The sequence below is a fragment of the Salmo salar genome, chromosome 01 (assembly GCF_965601325.2).
Source record: "Salmo salar chromosome 01, fSalSal1, whole genome shotgun sequence".
In the NCBI taxonomy this organism is placed as follows: Eukaryota; Metazoa; Chordata; class Actinopteri; order Salmoniformes; family Salmonidae; genus Salmo; species Salmo salar.
Window position 1 is genome coordinate 6,210,207 of NC_138291.1, and position 13,425 is coordinate 6,223,631.

The 13,425-nt window shown below is 42.6% G+C and overlaps 1 protein-coding gene across 2 annotated transcripts; it reads right to left on the minus strand.

Annotated features, from left to right (window-relative positions):
• Window positions 1–128: 128 nt before the first annotated feature.
• On the minus strand, window positions 129–11,498 carry synj2bp (synaptojanin 2 binding protein). 2 transcript variants are annotated; one of them, XM_014195782.3, is made up of 4 exons: window positions 11,318–11,498; window positions 5,085–5,221; window positions 4,495–4,590; window positions 129–4,230 (listed from the first exon to the last, which is right to left on the minus strand). In XM_014195782.3, exons 1-4 carry the CDS (start codon window positions 11,382–11,384, stop codon window positions 4,078–4,080), a joined length of 453 nt encoding a protein of 150 aa, XP_014051257.1. In that variant the 5' UTR covers window positions 11,385–11,498; the 3' UTR covers window positions 129–4,077. The 2 variants fall into 2 exon arrangements, with proteins under 2 accessions (XP_014051257.1, XP_014051175.1); XM_014195700.3 differs by having other exon boundaries at window positions 4,480–4,590.
• Between the last annotated feature and the right edge of the window lie 1,927 nt (window positions 11,499–13,425).

The window sequence follows — 13,425 nt, forward strand, 5'->3', positions numbered from 1 at the left end:
CAGCTCTAACCACTAGGCTACCTGCCGCCCCAGGTGCATTACAACACAAATTAATACTTGCTTTAAGGATATATACAGTAGGAGACAAGGATATACAAATACTTACAAGAAGAAAAAGGGAAACATTATGCTGACCATAAAGGTTTATTTATTTGATTGTTTTATTCAATTTGAAAACAAAAATACTGCTTTATTTTAAGGCAAAAATTATACAATGCATAACATTGATAATCCCAAAACATAGTACTGGCTAACAACGATACAGGGCAAACATACTTGAATTGTGAACTTGAATGTGCTGCACTCAGTATGTCTCTTACGGAAAATTCATAATAAAATTAGGGAAGATAATGGAAGTTAATTCAAGCCGCATTATTTCAGACACCTAATGTGCTTTAAATTAAAACAAATACATAGTATTGTCCCAAATGGCACCCTATATGGTGCACTACTTAGTCCCAAATGGCACCCTATTCCCTATATAGTGCACTACTTTTGATCAGAGGCTTATGTAGGCACTACATAGGGACTAGGGTTCCATTTGGGATACAAACAGACTAGATTAGTCATTGTTAGTGACTCCATATAATACCATTCATTTCCTTTAGATTCTTGCCCATCACGGGCTCTACAAGTGTTTTGTGTCACTGCCCACAGTAAAAACACAATACTTCTACTTGATGGCATCCCATTGCTCGTTGTCAAGCCAATGGAACGACAAGATGGCACAAAACAGCCACTGTCACTCAGGTTAATTCAACTTAGCTAGCCTAAAAGCTGCCAATTCAGCCTCCTTGTCTAGAAAATATCTAGTACAAACATAACTTGTTACACTTTTATTTGATCTTTCATCTTAAAAAGTTGGTCTATATATTCCCATAAAAATCGTTACACCACATCACAAGTCCAATGTTCATTCTAGTTCCCTAACGTTTCAGTGTCAAGTCAAGTGAGAATAGGGCAACACAATTTCTTCTGCTCCACAAAGTTCACTGACCCAATTCAATTCATGGCAAGGTTTAATTCGATGAAAAGGGGAACTATACTACACCAAACTGGTGGACACATAGAAGCAGAATAAACATAGAGAGGTCAGCTTTTAATTTTTTTATTTTACATGTCGTCTATTTTCATACTAGCTTGATTTTTGTTTCATGGACAAAGTGTAGACATCTGGCCAACCTCAACTAGGTCAAAACGCCACAGCAATTCATTTTTTATACCAATAATCATTAATGCCATCTGAAACAAACAGTTTGAAGAGGTGATATTCTGTACTCAAGTGATGGGACAGTCAGTGTCTGGCTGAGGTTCAGTTGGGTGTCCGGACTCCAGTCCAAGGTGCTACATGAACAGTCTAAATTTACATTAATGACTCATGCTGGTGCACGCAAATTCAACATGAATTTAATAGGTGCCCTAACATCATCAAAAAAAAAAAAAAAAAACACACACACACAGCATTGGCATTGCAGTTATTATCATCGCTGTCCAAGTGACGCAGGCCTACCAGACTACTGTCCTGATCTGGTTCTTCCGTGGCATGTACTTATTGAACTCATTAACTTCCTATAAGTCAGCAGGGTCACACACCTACATACAGGTAAAACCCAATACCACAGGCATTTAGAGCTTCAGGAATTACTGTTTTCGTGAGCGAATTACAACAGACGGTTTCAAAGTAATCGTCTTTCGTGTGTTTTGTTTTCGATCATAGAAAGCTTAGGCTATATCCTGCCTAGTGCAACACGCTGTTGAGTTTTGACCGCACGAGGGAAAGAAATGTGACTGCTCAGCTTCAATGTGGATCCTAAAAAGCTTAAAGAAGTGTTTTTTTTCCCCTTCTAGTGTTACAGTAATTTAGGCCTACTTCTATGCTATAGCCAAAGCTATTATATTCGCTTCTTTTACGTTAAATCATTAGGCCTATGTGATATTTCAAGACATAGGCTACACTCAAACAAGGTGAGTCCATTACAAGGGTTTTTAAGGACAGATGTTTTAATAACCCACTAGTTTTCTATCTGTTTTTGTTGGATCTGGCCCGCTCAGCGTTGGACCAGGAATGAACACGCCACCTAACCCGTTCTCAATACACGTCCTATTTTTGCCACTTGTTGCCGCAGTTCGGCAGCACACTAAGCGAGTTGTTTACCTTTAGGCTGGTATACATATTTATTTGGTTTTTCATGAAATTTCAGTGGTAAATAAATATGAAATATTTAGTATGTATCAGATGTAATTTAACAGAAATATTAATTTTTTTACCAGCTACGTGTATTCTCAAATTGAAAAGAGCACTACCTATTGGGTCCTGGTCAAAAGTAATGCACTAGATAGGGAATATGGCGCCATTTAGGACATTACACCCCTTACGACACCTAGTTAGTCCACCGTCTATTACAGTGATTGGATGAGCTGCAGGAATGCTGAACGTTCACTAGGTGGCAGCATCGGGCCTTTATCAGAGAACTGGATCAACAGAATGACTCCCCATGGAGTTCTTTGACCTTTCGTCATTCCTTTGAAAGTCACAATATTTAGTTTTCCTTTGCAAACAAACGAAAGCAATAGATTAAGCGACATATATTTCCCCTTTCCATAAAACATGTAGTCTACGGCCGTTACTGTTTACGTGATGCACACATCTGGATTAGATTAATAGAAAATACTTTAACAATAACCCAAGCCTCAATGTGAACCTGGAAGCATTTAAAATACCATCTCTCTTTCAGAGACATAACACGTGGGAGGTGACATACTCTACAACGTGGCATACACTAAAGAGATGCCTGGTTTCCATCAACCCCAGTCGATTTGTGCCATCATGCTAACTCCTTGTCACGCCAAACTGTTTGGCTACAAGAGACGACGACAGATCTGGGACCAGGCTACAAGAGGAGACGACAGATCTGGGACCAGGCTACAAGAGGAGACGACAGGTCTGGGACCAGGCTACAAGAGGAGACACCAGGTCTGGGACCAGGCTACAAGAGGAGACACCAGATCTGGGACCAGGCTACAAGAGGAGACACCAGGTCTGGGACCAGGCTACAAGAGGAGACACCAGGTCTGGGACCAGGCTACAAGAGGAGACACCAGATCTGGGACCAGGCTACAAGAGGAGACACCAGGTCTGGGACCAGGCTACAAGAGGAGACACCAGGTCTGGGACCAGGCTACAAGAGGAGACACCAGGTCTGGGACCAGGCTACAAGAGGAGACACCAGATCTGGGACCAGGCTACAAGAGGAGACACCAGATCTGGGACCAGGCTACAAGAGGAGACACCAGATCTGGGACCAGGCTACAGGAGGAGACACATTATAAAGACGGTTTTAAGACGGGGGGGGGGGGGGGGGGACAAAACATTAACAAAAGAAAGATTGAAAACAAAAACACATAGCTAATATGCATCTGTATAAACAGACTAGCTAAATCAAAATACAGTGAGTGAGTTCTCATAGCCAGGCTCCCCCAAAACAGATCAGCCATTCAGTTACAAAGGTCCTCTGAGTGACTGAACACAACATGGCCTTTCCAAAAACCTCCCTGTGAGAACACAAAACTAATGAGCCAGCAGCGTGAGTTAGGGCTCAACCTCTGCCTTGAAACTCCACAAATAAATCTCTCCCCTTCCTGACGGATATAAAACTATATATTTGGAATAAACAACGCTTTTTAACCACCAAGTCCTTCTGTCTGAGGAGCACAGCTCCGCTCAGCAGCAGTAGGAATGCCATGTTTATTATGAAGCCTACATCTCTCTTTGTTATACATCGACAAAGTTAGCCCGTCATGTCATGGGTGTTATCCCTGTGGCAAGAGAACAAAGTACTTTTAGCATTTGGGTTAAGCAACTATGGAAAAAAAAAAAAAATTATAAAAAAAATTCACAAAATACACAGGAGAAAAAAATTAAACAAAATGCATAATTATAATTCTAACCATATAAACAACTATAAACGTGGCTTACTTTTTTTACTAGTTCGTTTCTTCCTCGGTTTTTTTTTTTTGGCCTTCAGCAAAGTCCAGTCCCAGCTTTTGCTCTTAAAAATGCATTGAGGAGAAAGTGTGTTAAAAGTGCCTCCTCAGTTGTGGCTGGAAGCGCATGTAGAGGAAAGTAATGGCTGCAGCAGCTCCCAGGACAGCCACCAGTATTCCCAAGGAGGAAACAGAAGAGTCACCGTCAGGTCTGGAACTGGTAGGAACATTCATGGCCATGGTGGGCTGTGGGGAACAGAGAGAGATCTTCAGGGGTAACAAAATAACACATCTTATACACCATATCTGAGTTGTGTTCAGTGGGCCCCGAACACTACTAGGCTATATCCCTCAGTATATATCTGAATGTGTCCAATAAGAAATTATTTTTGTTATCAGTTGCAAAACACTTTGCTACAATGTGCCCTAATGAACATGACCAGCCCTGCCCAAGACAGTTGATTGAGAAGTCCCAGATGAGTGAAAAGAGCCTACGGTTGTCCCACACACCCTCTGCTGCACGCGTAGCTGCACGTCCTCTCCTGCTGACGTGAACAGCTCCACCGCTGCACTGTGTGACAGGTCCTCCAGCTTGTGGCCATTAATCTACATAACACAGAGGAAATTAACATCATTTACATTTTAGTCATTTAGCAGATGCTCTTATCCAGAGCGACTTACAGTAGTGAATGCATACATTTCATACATTTTTATTTATTTCTCCGTACTGGTCCCCCGTGGGAATTGAACCCACAACCCTGGCGTTGCAAACACCGTGCTCTACTAACTAAGCCACACAGGATCATGGAGCTTGATACATTATGGAGGACTATAATTGACAGTACCATGATCATTTAGGATATCCCTTGCAGTGAAAAGGCTCATGTAATTAAAGCCACAAATCTACAGTAGATAAGCTGGAGTCTCAAGCCTAATACAACATTTCCCAGATAGACGATTGATTGAAACATCCCATTACATTCCCCCTTCTTATCCTCTACTCCCTAATCTAGTCCACCAGTCGGCTCTCTAGTAATTGAGCCAGTGGGGACTAGGTTATCTTCTCCAAACCTAAAAAAAAAGTGAAAGTCAATGTTTACCACCAATATCTTGTCTCCCTCTTGTAATCTTCCATCCAGCGCTGCAGCGCCATTCTCTTTGATTTTGGCCACATAGATCCCACTGTCATTCAGGACATACTGCTGGTCCAGACCCCCCACGATGTTAAACCCCAGACCTGGAGGGAGGGAGAAAGAGAACAGGAAATGAAAGTGAAAGGTGAGATACTTAGTATTGAGTTCTCATTACATGGACATTTGCTGACTGATAGCCTAGCATCACTACTCTGGACAGTTCTGACTTAAAGTATGCGGACAACTACAAATACACCTAGGTGTTGTTGTAAATAAGAAAGTGTTCTATCTCTATGGGGAAGGCTATGTAACTATGGTAGTGCAGAAAGTATTAGTTGGAGAAAGGTCAGGAGAGGTGTGGACTGAAGGAGAAGTCTGCTGATTAGAATGTTATCCATGTGGGACAAAGTACAAGCAGAACCATTCCAGAAGTTGCCTATAAATTCCCTTCTATGTGGTCAGTCTTGTCATAACATAATATTGCACATGCGGTAGAGCGGTTAACGGAACTCCAAAAATAAAAAAATTATAAAAATGGAAATACTAGTTCAACTCAACTCGTCCAGCCCCAGATGTCTTGCTCCCAGACAAACTAAACGACTTCTTCGCTCGCTCTGAGGACAATACAGTGCCACTGACACGGCCCACTACCAAAGCCTGCGGGCTCTCCTTCACCATGGCCAACGTGAGTAAAACATTTAAACGTGTTAACCCTCGCAAGGCTGCCGGTCCAGTCCGCATCCTCAGAGCATGCGCAGACCAGCTGGCTGGTGTGTTTACGGACATATTCAATCAATCCCTATCCAAGTCTGCTGTTCCCACATGCTTCAAGAGGGCCACCATTGTTCGTGTTCCCAAGAAAGCTAAAGGTAACTGAACTAGATGACTATCGCCCCGTAGCACTCACTTCTGTCATCATGAAGTGCTTTGAGAGACTAGTCAAGGATCATATCACCTCCACCCTACCTGACACCCTATACCCACTCCAATTTGCTTACCACCCCAATAGGTCCACAGACAACGCAATCACACTGCACACTGCCCTAACCCATCTGGACAAGGAGAATACCTATGTAAGAATGCTGTTCATCGACTACAGCTCCGCATTTAACACCATAGTACCCTCCAAAACCGTCATTAAGCGAGACCCTGGGTCTCGACCCCGCCCTGTGAAACTGGGTACTGGACTTTGACGGGACACCCCCAGGTGGTGAGGGTAGGTAACATCTCTACCCCGCTGATCCTCAACACTGGGGCCCCACAAGGGTGCGTTCTCAGCCCTCTCCTGTACTCCCTGTTCACCCATGACTGCGTGGCCATGCACGCTTCCAACTCAAATCATCAAGTTTGCAGACGACACTACAGTGGTAGGCTTGATTACCAGCAACGACGAGACGGCCTACAGGGAGGAGGTGAGGGCCCTCGGAGTGTGGTGTCAGGAAAATAACCTCTCACGCAATGTCAACAAAACAAAGGAGCTGATCGTGGACTTCAGGAAAGCAGAGGGAACACCCCCCTATACACAGACGCGACAGTAGTGGAGAAGGTGGAAAGTTTTAAGTTCCTCGGGGTACACATCACAGACAAACTGAAATAGTCCACCCACACAGACAGCGTGGTGAAGGCGCAGCAGCGCCTCTTCAACCTCAGGAGGCTGAAGAAATTTGGCTTGTCACCAAAAACACTCAAACCTTTTACAGATGCACAATCGAGAGCATCCTGTCAGGCTGTATCACCGCCTGGTACGGCAACTGCTCCGCCCACAACCGCAGGGCTCTCCAGAGGGTAGTGCGGTCTGCACAACACATCACCAGGGGAAAACTACCTGCCCTCCAGAACACCTACACCACCCGATGTCACAGGAAGGCCAAAAAGATGAAGGACAACAACCACCCGAGCCACTGCCTGTTCACCCCGCTATCATCCAGAAGGCGAGGTCAGTACAGGTGAATCAAAGCTGGGACCGAGAGACTGAAAAACAGCTTCTATCTCAAGGCCATCAGACTGTTAAACAGCCATCACTAACATTGAGTGGCTGCTGCCAACATACAGACTCAAATCTCTAGCCACTTTAATAATAAAAAATTGGATGTAATAAATGTATCAGTCACATTAAACAATGCCACTTTATATAATATTCACATACCCTACACTACTCATCTCATATGTACAGTGCCTTGCGAAAGTATTCGGCCCCCTTGAACTTTGACCTTTTGCCACATTTCAGGCTTCAAACATAAAGATATAAAACTGTAATTTTTTGTGAAGAATCAACAACAAGTGGGACACAATCATGAAGTGGAACGAAATTTATTGGATATTTCAAACTTTTTTAACAAATAAAAAACAGAAAAATTGGCCGTGCAAAATTATTCAGCCCCTTTACTTTCAGTGCAGCAAACTCTCTCCAGAAGTTCAGTGAGGATCTCTGAATGATCCAATGTTGACCTAAATGACTAATGATGATAAATAGAATCCACCTGTGTGTAATCAAGTCTCCGTATAAATGCACCTGCTCTGTGATAGTCTCAGAGGTCCGTTTAAAGCGCAGAGAGCATCATGAAGAACAAGAAACGCACCAGGCAGGTCCGAGATACTGTTGTGGAGAAGTTTAAAGCCGGATTTGGATACAAAAAGATTTCCCAAGTTTAAACATCCCAAGGAGCACTGTGCAAGCGATAATATTGAAATGGAAGGAGTATCAGACCACTGCAAATCTACGAAGACCCGGCCGTCCCTCTAAACTTTCAGCTCATACAAGGAGAAGACTGATCAGAGATGCAGCCAAGAGGCCCATGATCACTCTGGATGAACTGCAGAGATCTACAGCTGAGGTGGGAGACTCTGTCCATAGGACAACAATCAGTCGTATACTGCACAAATCTGGCCTTTATGGAAGAGTGGCAAGAAGAAAGCCATTTCTTAAAGATATCCACAAAAAGTGTCGTTTAAAGTTTGCCACTAGCAACCTGGGAGACACACCAAACATGTGGAAGAAGGTGCTCTGGTCAGATGAAACCAAAATCAAACTTTTTGGCAACAATGCAAAACGTTATGTTTGGCGTAAAAGCAACACAGATCATCACCCTGAACACACCATCCCCACTGTCAAACATGGTGGTGGCAGCATCATGGTTTGGGCCTGCTTTTCTTCAGCAGGGGCAGGGAAGATGGTTAAAATTGATGGGAAGATGGATGGAGCCAAATACAGGACCATTCTGGAAGAAAACCTGATGGAGTCTGCAAAAGACCTGAGACTGGGATGGAGATCTGTCTTCCAACAAGACAATGATCCAAAACATAAAGCAAAATCTACAATGGAATGGTTCACAAATAAACATATCCAGGTGTTAGAATGGCCAAGTCAAAGTCCAGACCTAAATCCAATCGAGAATCTGTGGAAAGAACTGAAAACTGCTGTTCACAAACGCTCTCCATCCAACCTCACTGAGCTCGAGCTGTTTTGCAAGGAGGAATGGGCAAAAATTTCAGTCTCTCGATGTGCAAAACTGATAGAGACATACCCCAAGCGACTTACAGCTGTAATCGCAGCAAAAGGTGGCACTACAAAGTATTAACTTAAGGGGGCTGAATAATTTTGCACGGCCAATTTCAGTTTTTTATTTGTTAAAAAAGTTTGAAATATCCAATAAATTTCGTTCCACTTCATGATTGTGTCCCACTTGTTGTTGATTCTTCACAAAAAAATACAGTTTTATATCTTTATGTTTTTGAAGCCTGAAATGTGGCAAAAGGTCAAAGTTCAAGGGGGCCGAATACTTTCGCAAGGCACTGTATATACTGTACTCTATACCATCTACTGCATCCTGCCTATGCCGTTCAGCCATCGCTCATCCATATATTTATATGTACATATTATTCATTCCTTTACACTTGTGTGTATAAGGTAGATGTTGTGAAATTGTTAGTTTACTTGTTAGATATTACTGCATGGTCGGAACTAGAAGCACAAGCTTTTCGCTACACTCGCATTAACATCTGCATGTGACAAATAACATTTGATTTGATTGAGGCGAGCTAGCTAGCTAGCTACATAAAAGGTATTCTCACTGGAGGTGACTGGCTCGAAAAACCTAATTTGTATTCATCCCATGCTTTGTAAACAACAAGTGTATACTAACCGGCCCTTCCCAACAACGCAGAGAGAAAGAAAATACACAAATAATAGCAAAGTAAAACACGTAACAAATACACAATGAGAAACGATAACTTGGCTATATGCATGGGGTACCGAGCCGATGTGTAGGGGTACGATTTAATTGAGGTAGATATGTACAGTACCAGTCAAAAGTTTGGATACACCTACTCATTCAAGGGTTTTTCTTTATTTCTGCAATTTTCTACATTGTAGAATAATAGTGAAGACATTAAAACTATTAAATAACACATATGGAATCATGTAGTAACCAACAACAACAAAAAGGTAAATCAAAATATATTTTAGATTCTTTAAAGTAGCCACCTTTTGCCTTGACAGCTTTACACACTCTCTCAACCAGCTTCACCTGGAATGCTTTTCCAACAGTCTTGAAGGAATGCCCACATATGCTGAGCACTTGTTGGCTGCTTTTCCTCCACTCTGCGGTCCAACTCATCCTAAACCATCTCAATTGGGTTGAGGTCAGGTGATTGTGGAGGCCAGGTCATCTGATGCAGCACTCAATCACTCTCCTTCTTGGTCAAATAGCCCTTACACAGCCTGGAGGTGTGTTGGGTCATTGTCCAGTTGAAAAACAAATGATAGTGGGACAGGATATCGCTGCAGAATGCTGTGGTAGCCATGCTGGTTAAGTGTGCCTTGAATTCTAAATAAATCACTGACAGTGTCACCAGCAAAGCACCCCAACGCCATCACACCTCTACGCTTTACGGTGGGAACCACACATGCAGAGATCATCCGTTCACCACCTCTGCATCTCGTAAAGACATGGCAGTTGGAACCAAAAATCAAAAATTTGTACTCATCAGACAGATTTCCACCGGTCTAATGTCCATTGCTCATGTTTCTTGGCCCAAGCAAGTCTCTTCTTCTTATTGGAGTCCTTTAGTAGTGGTTTCTTTGCAGCAATTTGACCATGAAGGCCTGATTCACGTAGTCTCCTCTGAACAGTTGATGTTGAGATGTGTCTGTTACTTGAACTCTGAAGCATTTATTTGGGATGCAATTTCTGAGGCTGGAAACTAACGATCTTATCCTTTGCAGCAATGGTAACCCTGGGTTTTCCTTTCCTGTGGCGGTCCTCATGTGAGCCAGTTTCATCATAGGGCTTAATGGTTTTGGTGACTGCACTTGAAGAAACTTTCAAAGTTCTTGAAATGTTCCAGACTGACTGACCATGTCTTAAAGTAAAGATGGACTGTCGTTTCTCTTTGCTTATTTGAGCTGTTCTTGCCATAATATGGACTTGGTCTTTTACCAAATAGGGCTATCTATCTTCTGTATACTACCCCTACCATGTCACAACACAACTGATTGGCTGAAACGCATTAAGAAGGGAAGAAATTCCACAAATTAACAAGGCACACCTGTTAATTGAAATACATTCCAGGTGACTCCCTCATGAAGCTGGTTGAGAGAATGCCAAGCATGTGCAAAGCTATCATCAAGGCAAAGGGTGGCTACTTTGAAAAGTTTCTAATATAAAATATATTTTGATTTGTTTAACACTTTTTTGGGTTACTACATGATTTCATGTCTTATTTCATAGTTTTGATGTCTTCATTATTAGTCTACAATGTAGAAAATACCAAAAAGAAAAGAAAAACCCTGGAATGAGGTGTCCAAACTTTTGACGGGTACTGTGTTCCCAGTCGTGAAATCCATAGATTTGGGTCTAATGAATTTATTTCAATTGACTGGTTTCCTTATATGAACTGTAACTCAGTAAAATCTTCGAAATTGTTTCATGTTGCGTTTATATTTTAGTTCAGTGTAGTTAGCATTGCTAGCTAGATCCTCATTTGGCTCAGTAACAAAAGGTGGAAAACCCGATCTCGTGGCGTTCAAATTGAAGCCTATTTCCAATATCCAGATGAGCTACCAAATTGGCATAAATGAAATAGACAGCCAGCTCGCTAACAACAGTTAACTAGTTAGTTAGCTATCCAGGCCATCCGTTTGCAAGCTTGCCAACTAACAGTAGATTTGTCGGAGTTGCGACTGAAAGCTATTTTCTTACCTTGTGGTCCTCTTTTCAACTTTATATCCAGCACGATAGGCCCAGTATACATTGCTGACCCGTTCATGATGTAAGGAATCCGGAGGACAAGCTAAATAGCTGTTTTTGAGGGTAGTTATAAATGTGAAGGTGAACTCATGCAGGAGTACCGTCTCTATTGCCTGCAGTTTCCTGCTATCCGATGGACTAGAACTCCACTTCCCAGAATGCTCTTCAATCTACCGCTCTACTCGTGACCTTTGATTGAACCACCTGTAACTGTTATTATCGTTCAAGAGAAACAGATGGTTCCTCAATGTGGGGGTACTAGCTGGGTAGTAGTACCCCTAGGGGTGCCTGGCTGTTGTAGCTGTAGAAACCCTATTGATAACCAGTCATAATATATCAGCTCTCTTTATTCTTAGACAACCCTTATTATTAAAACAATACCTTTGTCTTAGACAACCCTTATTATTAAAACAATACCTTTGTCTTAGACAACCCTTATTATTAAAACAATACCTTTGTCTTCAATCCTAGAGGGAGATGCCATCTCCCATGGTGCCGTCCTTCAGGGAGATGGCATCACCTTCTCTTTACACAACCCAATTATCTTCAATGCTTTTCAATAAGTTACATGCGGAATTGGGTTTATTTTCTGAATTGACTAGAATTGAAATGGAATTGACCCCTAACCCCAATCACACCTGTACCTCAAAACATTGTCCTTGAATGAAGGGGAAGCCTCCATCTCTCTCCTCTGGACCCCAACCCCCATCTATGTTGGAGTTACGGACAACCTGCTGCTCATAGAAACGAGGGCTGAGGTGGAACACAACCTCTTCATCGTCCTCCTCGTCCTCCTCTTTTATAAAATCAACATGAAACCTGAAATAAAAAGTTTGTTTCACTCATCACCAGTCTACAGTGCTTTGGACCATAGATAAACATATGGGCTGTGGCTTAGTTTGAATGACTACATACATTTACATTTACGTCATTTAGCAGACGCTCTTATCCAGAGCGACTTACAAATTGGTGCATTCACCTTATGATATCCAGTGGAACAACCACTTTACAATAGTACATCTATATCTTTTTTTGGGGGGGGGGGTTAGAAGGATTACTTAATCCTATCCCAGGTATTCCTTAAAGAGGTGGGGTTTCAGGTGTCTCCGGAAGGTGGTGATTGACTCCGCTGTCCTGGCGTCGTGAGGGAGCTTGTTCAACCATTGGGGTGCCAGAGCAGCAAACAGTTTTGACTGGGCTGAGCAGGAACTGTGCTTCCGCAGAGGTAGGGGGGCCAGCAGGCCAGAGGTGGATGAACGCAGTGCCCTTGTTTGGGTGTAGGGCCTGATCAGAGCCTGAATTACATTTACATTTTAGTCATTTAGCAGACGCTCTTATCCAGAGCGACTTACGAATCCATAGCGAATGCATACATACATACATACATTTCATTTCATGCATTTTCTTTTTTTTTTTTGTACTCATCATACTGGTGATGCTTCGTGATGTCCTAGACTAACGGTGTTTTCACACTTGGTCCCTTTCAGACGATTTTTGTGAACTCAGTGCGGTTCGCTTCATTTTTTTTGTGTGTGCAGTATGAACACTCCAAAAGGATCTGAGATCCCTCAAAAGAGGCCACCGAAGCAAAGCAAACTGAAACCATCTTGAGAGGTGATCTGAGTTCGGTTTGCTTGAATTCCAGGGGTCTGATTCCCTGTGAACACAACACCCCCCCCCCCCCCCCCCCCCCCCCCCCAAAAAAAAATGTTCGCTTGTCGTTATTCACGCACCAAACACTAGACTACTGCAACACCATTTCCCCTGTCATATCTCCTCACATTGGTGCCACACAAAAGAGATGATATGCAGGTTGGCCGAAAATAAACGCGTGTCGTTTTTTGGGGATATTGATTAGCGATGATCAAGAATGCACAGAAATACCGAAATAAATACCAGAATTTTTAGTTGAGTCTATTTGTTTGCAATAAGAGAACTTCAAATTGTGGGGTTTAAACAGTATGAGAAGGCAACAGCATATTTGATGAGAACCACAACATAGGGTACAAAATCATTTCTAACTCTTAAAGGGCCAGTAGCCTATTCTAGCTCTTAAACGG